Source organism: Halyomorpha halys, unplaced genomic scaffold (genome assembly GCF_000696795.3).
Source record: "Halyomorpha halys isolate HHAL.00 unplaced genomic scaffold, Hhal_1.1 Scaffold2314.1, whole genome shotgun sequence".
Taxonomy (NCBI): domain Eukaryota; kingdom Metazoa; phylum Arthropoda; class Insecta; order Hemiptera; family Pentatomidae; genus Halyomorpha; species Halyomorpha halys.
This window is the reverse complement of record NW_027116447.1, coordinates 58,948-70,933: the sequence shown is the minus strand read 5'-3', so window position 1 is coordinate 70,933 and position 11,986 is coordinate 58,948. Positions and strand designations below refer to the sequence as shown.

The window sequence follows — 11,986 nt, the reverse complement described above, 5'->3', positions numbered from 1 at the left end:
TATATTATAAATAAATAATATATATGTACATACATACATATATTCTAAGATATAGCCTAACTTTCCATTATTGGGCAAGCCTTTAAATACTTACTTAGAATTTTGATACCTTAATATACACTAAACAATGGGATAATTATAAATATTTTATTCGGTGTTCTGATTTTATTCTGTAATATTTCTTGGTAAAAGTTTTAGGTATTTTGAATAATATAACCCGTCTAACTTAAATCCAAATAATTAAAAAAGCCTGTAAATAAAGGACAGATAATAAAGATATTATTCTAGTATGTAAATAATTATAAAAATTACATGCAGGAAATATATTAAATATATAAACTTTAATTTTAAACAAGATCAACAGGATGTTCTAAAATTTAAAAAAAAAATAGTTTTATTTTTTACAAAAATTACGAAACTATATTAAAAGTGAATCACGATCTTGTTATAGCAGCAAGTATAAATTTATACTTGAAAGTATTTATAATTTTAATGGTGCTGCAGGTTTTCTACATAAGTTTCTAATCTTTAACATTCCTTACCTGGAACATTATTAATGATTAAAGGGGAAAAAATACCTTAAATTAAATTTCTCTTTCTCAATGGATAGAAACTAAGGTACATGATATATGGTATAAAGGTATATCATTCCCGTGAGTTATACCATTTTAATTTATATATAAATATCAAATCTACAAAATAAACATAAGCCACGAATATGAAGGTCAAGTGTAGTTCAAGCATAATAAACATTCATAATAAAAAGGAAACAAGCAAAATCTACTTAAATAAATTTATGTTACTATATTATAGTGATAAATAACAAAAAATTAACAAAACATAAGGTGCATATCTATAATTACAACTAAAATGTTTAGTATATACAATAAATACTTAATGTATGATCTATTTTTATCATTAACAATAAGTATCGAAGAAGCAATAAATAATCTTAGAATAAAAATCTGAATAACATGGATAAAAACAATAATAGCTAAATGAATTTAGTTCAATTTAAACATGAGACCAAAAAAATTTTAAACATTGTTCTTAATATAAAATGATGTATTCATAAAAAAAGTAAAACATTTAAGCAAAGTAATATAGTTCTAAAAAAATAATAAAAACCAATAAGTAAAAAAAAAAAGAAGGGAATTATTAAAGTTTTCTGGTATAATGAAAAGATCTCATTAAAAATTTTAAGTTGTATGTGTTTAAAAGCTAAACAAAGCAAGAAGTTATAATACTAATAGGATATATGTTAAACACTTAAAATGCAAAGTTAGTATACAACAACATGCATAATATGGAAATAACCTTGATCAAGTTGACTTCGAAGAGAAGTAGTTTGCTCTTTAATATCAATAAACAGCCACATTACAGTTATTGTAGCAACTACACATGCCATAACGAGAAGAATGGTACAAAGTCTCAATAAAGCAGTGCATGCACTTGTGTGTCTTTTTCCATGAGAAGTACAATACAGTTTTCTTCCTTTTCCACTTCCCCCCTTAGCTGAACTCCAATATTCTTCTTCTCCAGTAGATTCAGAAAGAAGTTGATCTTGAGGGCTTACTCCACCACTACCAGGGCGTTTGCATCCCCCATTGGATCTTTTAACTCCTACTCCTCCAACTAGTGCATCTAATTCCTTCCTCTTCCTCATTTTTTTTCCTCCTGGACCCCCACGAATACCTCCCACATGCCCACGACTTGACTCCATTTCACAAATCTATGCTACAACAGAACATTAAAAATATTTGCCAATAAACATTAAATAAAATTAATAGAATAACAAGGTAGGTTTCTAAATACAGTATAAATTTTCATTAATACAAACATCAAAATCTTATGGATCACCAACTAAAAAAAAATCATGTCAAAGTATTGATTACTAATTAAATATTTCTTAATATAATAACAAGTTGTTCCAGAAGGGAATATCAGTAGTTAAGGGAAGAGTTTTTCACAAAAAAATGTAATCAAATACCACCAACCATACCTTCCTATTTCAATTTGTTGTCAATTTCTCTACCTTAACTACTGTCATCATTTTCAGAATCTAGCATAAATTTTCTTTAAGAACCAATTTGTAAGCAATCATTGCCACAAAAGCAAAGCAAACAACTAAATAATGAATAACTTTTAGAAATACTTTTGAAGAATTTCATGCAATGAATTTTTGAGGTATTACCTTAGGTAAGTCTGAAGAAAGATTTTAGTTCATTAGCATTACAAGGATATACCCAATTTTGCAAAGCTAATTTAATCTATAAGAGATATTAAAGTTGTGACGATAACAGTAACAATACAAAACATACTGAGTACTTTTTTAAAATTGGTTCCACTATCTCATACCTAGGATTATTTTTTTAAATGTTTCTAGAGAAGGTTACTATCGCAAGAAAGTATTATTTATAAAAAGAATCAGAAGTGAATCATTTTGTTGAATAAGTTTCTCATAATTTCACAGAGAAAAGCACTGCAAAATTTGACCTTGTATGTTTAAATTCATCTACCTACATGCAGGTCTAATTTGAGCCCTAATTCTATCTTAAATAGCTTTGGGACTGTTACTATTCACTATTTTTAGCTGTATGTAAAGATATTTTAGTCAAATAAAATAATACATTTAAACTTCAAACCTATAGAAATTACTAAATGGGCAGCTGTTATGGTATTTGATTCCACTTTAATTTTATCCTAATAAATTAGAAATAAATATTATTGATTATCACATTCTAAAACCTAATTATCACGTTGTTCTTATAACCACCTTCTCCAAAAGTTAAAAAAATTAATAAATAAAACCTAAACTTATTGGACAAAGAATAAAAACCAGAGGAATAAAACAAATTTTTTTTTCAGAAATAACCAACTTTAGAATCATGTTTGAGAGGAAAAAACCTGTGACGAGATAGAAAACCCAAGAAAAAAAAAACAAGCTACCTGTATTATTGTCGATATCTAATGTTTTGTAACCTCACAATCTTATTATCTCTTTGAAATTAAATTAGGTTTCATTAATCTGGAAATATTCCTGGAATACTCATGATATAAAGGAAGTTTTACAAAATAGGTCATACATAAAAAAATACATAGTGTGACATTCAACTGAATATTGTTGAAAATTATTTAGTTTTAGTTGTTTACTTTGCTCTGGCTATTAGGATTGCCTAACAAAGTAATATTTTTAAATTGGTTACCATCTAAAGGAAATTCATTGTAATTTTCGAAAATAATGACATAAGTTGAGAAAGGTTCAGTTAGAGAAGAGAAATTTGAATTTTTATGGTGAAAAACGTAGTTTTCTTGAAAAAAACTTTTAAAAACCATATTTCGACAGATAGAATGAATGAATTAAAAATATTTTTTTATTCTGGAAGTGTTCCAGTGGTCTTCTAGAATAACATTTTGAATAATTCAACATTTTTATGCCTACACTAAATCATGTAAACAAAATTAAATAAAACTATAATAATATTTTATATAAATAAAATATGAACAAAAGATTTATATTTATGCAAACTTTTATTGATATATATTAATTATGGAAGATCGATGATCAAGGAGATATACATGGATGGTAAGGTAGGTAGACTGAATTCTCAGTGAACTACCCTGCCTTTATTCCTGACATTTCCCCTTTACATGCTTTAAACAATTTTTTTCTTCTTAATCATTCAAAAAATCTTCATGATTTTAATAGTTGGCACAACAGCTCATCACCGAGCCTGGCCTCATCCAAGACAAACTATTATGTTATATAAATTCCCAATACCTATCAGCTTAATTTTTTTTTTCAATTTCCTCTGACATCGCTGGATAATAGTCTTAATTTTTTTTTTCAACTTTATTCCACTAACAATAAAAAATAGTTGAGACTTGGACCCAAGGATCATTTTTCATAATTTTTTTTCTTTTAAACTTCAAACATATTCCTAGCACAAACATAAGGGTGACATTAGTTTGTTAAATGCTCAAATCACCAAAATATTTTAAGAATCCAAAATATGGCCAACAATAGATAGTTTGAATCTAAATCTAATAGACGGTACCACTGTTATGACAAGAAACACTTGTTCAAATGTGAAAATAAATATTAAGTCAATGTTGACAGAGATTCAAGGGTACTCACTAAGATTGAGAAAAAAGGTAAAATTCACAGCTTTAGAAAAATATAGCTTATTATTACTACGATTACATCCCATAAAACCTATCTAGTACTAAGGGGGATGCCGGATTTCATTTGGAAAAAAATCTATAGAAAGAAAGCTATAACCATTTTAATTTTCCTTACCATAAAAAAAAAGTTATTTCACCCTAATTTTTGATTACTTTAATTAAAACTATGTATAGTTACTAGTCAAAATTGATGAGCCTGCCAACTGTAGTTAGGAGGAATAAAGAATGGTGCCTGTTTAAAAATTTAAAAAAAAAATTAATTTTTCATTTAAAGTTCCATATCTTTAAAACTACCTACACAAGAAAACCTAATAGAACATCATATTATATATATGTATATATAGTTGACCGTAAAGATTTAGATATAAGTAGATGGTCAGGGTTGCGGTCAAAAAAAGAACAAATAGTTTGAAACTATTTTAATATCCAACGTTTCGCCCAACTTTGCAGGGCTTCATCAGGGCTAAAAAGATACAAAAAAAAAAAAAAAAAGAAAACTGAGAACATTACAACAATAAGATACAATAAAGTAATTTAAGCTAGGATAAATATTATGTAAAAATAAAGCGATAAGAAATTACATATAAATAAAAGGAAGGAAACGGACATTAAAATAGTTTTAAACTATTTGTTCTTTTTTTGACCGCAACCCTGACCATCTACTTATATCTAATAGAACATCATTTAAAGTAGAGTATATTTAGTATACAAAAGCTTTTCAACTTTTTTTTTACCCAATAAAAATTAACCTCACTAGTTTATTTTCCAAACTACAAAAAGTTATAACTTTACAAAACAAAATAATACATTTCTATAATTTTCTAACCAGAACATTTTGACAAAAAATATTTTTAATAAATTTGTGTATACAAAGAAGCATTGGGGAATCTCAATACTACAGTTGAATGAACATGAGGGAAACTATTCATACTTAATTTCACTTTCTTTTAAAAAAGCATTAAAGTAGCTAATCGAAGGTTGACACCATGATGAGTCCCCTTCCCTACATAGCAGTGAAACCTCTCAATGATGACCAGTCCTCTAGGGAAGGGAAGCGAAGGTGAAGGCAAGGTGGGTCCAAACGTCACAGGTGTGCAATGCTTCTTCAGTGGGCTTGGGGTACTTATGATGTATGCTAAACCCTGAAAACTTGAGAGCACATCAGGGCATTAAGGAGGCAGTCTCTCCACCTGAATCAGAGGCAGTGAGCTGATAGCTCACTCTCCTTAAAATCTCTCTACTAACAGCCCTACACATTGACAAACCAAATGGAATTTGATTAACAACATAATTGGTGTCTAAAGGAATTCAAACTTACCACCTAAAACTTGTTTTACACCTATATAGACTAGGAGCTTTAAAGCAGCTCATTACACAGCTGGACACACATAAAATAGACATTACTGCAATCCAGGAGATGAGATGGACAGGTCATGAAATTGTCAAGAAGAACCACACAGTATTCTACAGCTGTAATGTCCAATACAATACCTACAGTTAACAAGAGGGCAGCCCAACTCGTAAAAGAAATAAGCCAATTAATGTTATTATTAATGTAATTAAAATATGCTATCTCTGCATGAAAGGTAGTTTCTTCAACTACAGCTTTCTCAGCATCCACTCTTACACTGAGATTTCTGAAGAAAAAGAGAATGAATCATTCTGGCACACCAAGAAATTTTCTCTCCAGAAACTCAAGGAGCCAGAGATTTGGGACCAAATTGAGGACTCTAGACCATATGAAATAAATCAGACATGGGATTCAAGAAAAGAAATCATACTAAGTGTGACAAATGAAGTCTTGGGCAAGATTAAATCTACTGCCTCACATGCCTTCTTTTTAACTTTAGCCTGAAGTGAGCAGTGTAGAGATCTAAAATCCAGGTAGATAGAATATTTAACAGGTCAGCTATGATCCTAGCCTTTACAGACATCAATATGATTGCAAGGACTTCAGGAGTCACAAGAGACACCTTTCTCAACCTATAAACGAAGAATGCTAGAATGGGCTAATTGTAAATAAAACAAAGACAAAGTACATGTAAGTGAAACCTACTGGTGGTAGTTATAGTGACGGACAGTCTATATTGGTTCACACATCCTGGTACTTTATTCTTCGAAAATAGAGGAACTTATCTATCTTGGAATTACGGAAAATGATGAAGAAGAATGGAATGCCAACGGAAGTAAGAATATAAAAACAATATTATTATAGGAGACGAGGAACAGGTGAAGTTCAAATGATCTCCTTAACATTATCAATTTCTATGAAATCAGCATAGAATTGATCGACTTTTTAAATCCAGCTTAGTAGGACATTAGTGGCTAACTATGTAAAAAAAGGTTCTTCTTTCCAAATCACAGGCAAAATGATAGAGAAATTGGTTAATCCAGCTGTATAAGTACAGTAGACTACTTATTAACATGTCACATGTAACAAATGAACCATTCGAGAAAAATAAACAGAGACAACAGAGGAAAGGAAGAACACTTATGTTATAATGAAAAATTGGAGAAACTTTGTTGAAAATTCTGTAATTATTGAAAAATTAAAGAAAATTACAGACTTTTTTTTAAAAAAAACAGGTTTGCTATCATTGTTAACTTGTACATACATAGTATTTTCAAATGCATAATAAAATTTGTATATAAATATTACAGGTATCATAAAATGGTGTTATTATACATTTTTGATAATATTTTCCTTTGAAATACCAACACCTCAGATTAACTGCTGAGGGTACCAGTCCTGAGATGGCAATTAACTGAGATTCTATATATAAAATATCCATTAGAAAAAAAAAAAAAAAAAAAAAAGGTGAAATAAATGCACAAAATCTAAAGAAATACATTCAATGATAAGTGATAATCATAAGCTTATAACTTGTAAGTATCTTCCAAAAGTCATAAAGGGAATTTGAAATCTCTGTGATCAGAAAAACTACTTATTTGTTTTAAATGTGTTGCAAAACAGTAAAATTCAATAATTTTCTTGATTTTAATGCAGTATATTTCAGTCTAGAAAATGGTTAACTCATTTTTAAATCCAGCATATTTTGGGTTAATAAGATACTGCATTCTTAGCAGGGCAGAAGAGTTTGTGACAGAAATGCATAGCAATTGGTGTCAGAGGAAGTCAGGACCCGCCACTTGTGGGTTGAAGCGCTATAGTAAAAATAATCCTATCAAAGGTATAATGATTTTTTTTAACATTTTATTTATAATTCAAAATTCATTATTATAAATATTACAAAAAAAGTATTAAAAATTATTTCAAGTATGATGCACAATCAATTAAAAGCAGATGATTATATATATTTATTAAATTATGTTTTACTTATTAAAATTGACCCATAGTAGTATTTATAAAACTTCCATTTAGGGTAGCTTAAGTCAACATTACAAAAGCTGCAATCCTAAAGTTAAATGATGATGCATGTTCCCATCAAAACTGCCAGCTCATTAGCAGCAATCAAATATATAACTTAAAATATTAATATTTAACACATGTTTTTGTTATCTCCATTCATTCCTTATAAATACAACAAGAAATAACAGCATGAATAGTACTAAATATTATATTCATTTAAAAGATTTTCAACCTTGAATATGTCTTTTGTCAAATGATATGAACTGATAGCTTAAAAATAAAAAATATATACATGTAATACTTAACTGGACTGCTCTACTCAAAAGTTGATTAAAATAATGTAGCAGTTCACCTCTGAGGTCTAGGTATAAATACATACACATACATGTATGTATCAGTAATCAGTAATTATAATTGTGGGAGGGTGAAAATTAAAGGAAAATTTACCTCTTTCTGTAATATTTCTCAGAACTTGCACATCAGTTTTCAATTGTGTGCCTATCCATGTTAAGCCGAAAACCCATAGTAAGTTTCCAACAAAAAATAAGCATAATATATGCCAACAACATTTAAATACCAAGTCGTATGTGCTACTAGATGAAGAAATCAGGCCTTGATTTATAGGAGTTCTAGAGCGTCGTTTTCTAAAAATGAAAAAAAAATTATAAATAACTTCATAAAGAATTAAGATAAATTATTGCTTTATCAGACATTGTGACAATAGTTAATATAATATTAACATAAACCATAAAATAGTAAGCCAGAAACTCTAAAAATTTATTCATGATACATGCATAAGCGCATGAGTGACCTATATCAACAATTTGAGGTAAAGATGCCCGGAGGGTGCAGTCAGAAGAAAAGAACACTAATATATAGAACTATTTTAGTTTTTCAACAAAATAGAATAATATGGCTGGCTTATGTTTAGCAATGTAAGTATTGGTTAAAACTAAAAATATGAAAATGGGGTGATATAAAGAATTAAATATATGAAGGTGACAGCAAAGAATATTTAAACAGGCAAAATATAGGTAAAGAAGCAAAAGTAAGAAATATTCTAAAACATGTAAGGAATTGTCACAAAAAATACAATAAAGTAAATAAATAAAATGAAAGGAAAAAATATATAAACAAATAAATAATAAAAATACATGTGAAAGTTAAATAAATATAAATGAGAGATGTAGGGGATGAATAACAAGTGATGGACATTTTAATAAATTTAGTATTTGGGAATAGGCAAAGGATAAGTTTTGTTTGCCAGTTTTTTATTTATAGGAAATAATTTTAATTAGATAAAAATACTTTTAGAGAGGAATCGTGTGTCATGGTTAGGAACTGTGGCTAATATGGAAGTTTTTTAAAAAAACAAATGCCTTGAGGCCATCCAAAAGAAAAAAGAAGATATTGATAGCATTAACGTATGGGTGTTTAATAATGATTTAAACCTTAATGTTGAAAAAACCCAGGCCATTCTTATTGGTTCCAAGCGTTCCTTCATTCCCTCCCTCTTCTTTAACAACCAACTGATTCACTTCCACCCTACAATTTTCATGTTCTCACTTTTAACCAATTCTTACATCAACAAACTTAAGTAGCCATTTAAATTAGTATGTCAATTCTTAATTCTATTATTATTTATTTATCCAATAAGTATTTAAAAATTAGTTAGTAGTATTTAAATCTTATTTTTTGTTAACATATAGTTTATTTTAAATTAATATACCTACTCACTTTTATAAGTCAACGTTGTTTAATAATAAGTCATAAACATAAGTGTTTCTACTAGTAATGTTTTTTAATAACCACTTTCATCCACCATAGCACTCAGAATCAGAATTTTTCAGCAACTGTTGGATAGATTTGTCTTCATATGAGAATGTTTTTTTCATTCTCATCTCCTAATCCTTCTTTCCACTTCATCATTTTTTTCTTATATACTATATTAACTTATGTTCACCACATTATTGTTAGCTAATGTTTATCCATATTATTGTAAGTTTTATTAACCTCTTTGGCTTATATAACTTTATATTTCTGTTGTGTTATTTTACTGAGATATTTTCAAGCTTTTCATTATATTTTCTAAACCAATTTATCTATTACTTTTGTCATTATTTTAATTTCAATTTTTATTATTTAGACATATGTACTAGTGTGATTTTTTTTTTTGTCATATACTCTTTTTTTCAGTCTTTCGTCTTTCATATATTTCATAGTTAATATTTTTTTTTCCATCATTTTGTTATACTGTTTTATTTTAATATAGTTGTAATCTAGTTTATACTTACCCCCGAATAATGTCAATAATTTAGGTCGAAATGTACAATAAATAAGTACCTCAATAAAATAAAACCCTTTATTAGTGTTCTTTCCTCCTGACAACCCCCTCTCCACTCCCTTCCAACCATCTTTTCCTCATATCAATCCATAGTTAACTATAAACATACCATATATCACCAGTAATTTATTTTATCAAGCACCATACTATCTCCACTGGCTCACAGCAATTGTCTTGAGGTTCCATCACTAAGTTATAATCACCATTCTTCATTGCCAACTTAGTCATACAGTATTAATAATTCTTTAAATTACAAACTTAGGGATTAAAGAAGTACTGTAGCCAAAGTTAAAAAAGAAAGGTAATGATTACCTTAATGCTTGATATATTTCATATCGTAGTTCGCTTTCATGGTTTCCAAGGTAGTGGTTAGAAAATTCTTAGTAGGAAGTGAAGCTGGGATATGAAGTCTCATGAGGTCTGCATCCTATTGAAGCAGCCAATATAGATATAGATATTCGAAGAAGCTCATTATAACATGGATTTTATTTTACTAATATCAGTTAAATACCAGCATATTTAACATTACAGTGGAACCCTGTTATGTCAAATCTCAAGGGGTTTTCAAAAAATTCATCATATGGAAGGATTCATTGTATCGAGAATTGGATGGCTAAAAATTTGCTGAAGTGAGGTTTAGACATTTATTTTATCATTATGATCTCTACATAATGAATTGTATGTAATTCAACTTTGTTAAAATAATTAATATGTGTAGTATGAGGAATAAACACATCGTAATTGAAATATGTATGTAGAATGTACATTGTATTATTTTGCATAACAAGAAAAGTAACGGTACTCACTACATATTGTACATCAGTTACAGACTGAAATTACATATAAATACATTAACAAAAGCTAAATAAGTAATAAATTTCCTGTCTTAATGCATAATGCCACACCATTTTCATTTGTTAGCCATTACTAGCCACTACAAGATGATAGATATAACACCCTTCAATTATAAACTAAACTCATTGCATTAGGTCACAAAAAAAACTGACAAAATATGACTAGGTGGAAATGAGAGAAGGTTGCATAAGCGATCACTCATTGAAAGATTCTTGTCCAGATCCATCCATTCGTTTTACAAATGTGGATACAAAGATAATGCATCATAATTTTCACTATATAGAGGTGACTGTTATGAAAATTTATCACAAAACGTTATATTATTTTTTTCAAAGAGGATTATAAATTTGTTATATGGACGTTTGTTTAAATGCTCAATTCCATTATATGGAGGTGTAGTAATATTCTCTATTCCTTATATAGAAGTTAGTTTACGCTCTCCATTTATTATATATAGGTGTGTTGCTTATTGAATCCTATGGTAGTTCAAGGTGATTTTAAAAAGTTCTTAATACCAAGGATACCATTATATGAAGGTTCCACTGTAATTCCAAATGTTTATCAATAACTTCCACCAATAATTAAGAAAATTGAATTTAAAATTTTAAGTAAGAAGAAAACTTTAATACTGATAACTTGTCATGCAATAAAAATATAATAATTTAAAATAAGATATATATTTTTTAACATAAGTGTCTGTTCAAGTAACCCTAACTAGAATGTTATGATGAATTAGAGGCTCATTCCAGCTCTGCCTGGAGTTCAACCTACCCAACAAACTTTTTTTTTTCCTTTTCTTACATCGGCCCAAGAATCCCGTTGGAGTCCTACACTGCCCCTGATGTTATATTATAAAAGAATGGAGATGAGGATGTAAATTGTTATTATTTATTTATTTAATTTTAAAAATCTACTTTGGATTCTGCCATAAATTTGCACAAAGCCTGAATAGTAGTCCTATCTAGATCTGCCAGCCGTTGGAGGAAAGCACTATTGTTTTGGATGAGGGGATATTTAATCCTGTATTTTCCAAATCTAATGCAATTTAGTATAATATGTAATGGGTCCTCAATGGAGTTGCATGTCGAACATTTAACATTTTTTTGAACATTTATCACCCAACAAACTTATGCCTGATTGCAAATAAACCACAATAAATTCTTTAGAAATAGGAACTAATTTGCCATAGTCCACTAAAATAATATATATGTATGTGTATATATATATATATA

General features: G+C 28.6%; 1 protein-coding gene across 3 annotated transcripts in view; it reads right to left on the bottom strand.

The window, feature by feature from the left end:
* The window catches only part of LOC106691391 (EF-hand calcium-binding domain-containing protein 14), a 37,932-nt gene that overhangs the window by 16,661 nt on the left and 9,285 nt on the right, over positions 1 to 11,986 (bottom strand). Inside the window, exons 2-4 of one of the 3 annotated variants that reach the window (XM_067053243.1) lie at positions 10,212 to 10,326; positions 8,003 to 8,199; positions 1,318 to 1,732 (exon numbers count right to left, since the gene is read on the bottom strand). In XM_067053243.1, the coding sequence (XP_066909344.1) occupies positions 1,318 to 1,723 (406 nt within the window). In that variant the 5' untranslated portion in view covers positions 1,724 to 1,732; positions 8,003 to 8,199; positions 10,212 to 10,326. Of the gene's footprint in view, positions 1 to 1,317; positions 1,738 to 8,002; positions 8,200 to 10,211; positions 10,327 to 11,986 lie in introns of all 3 variants that reach the window. The other 2 variants (XM_067053242.1, XM_014437143.3) reach the window with 2 other exon arrangements.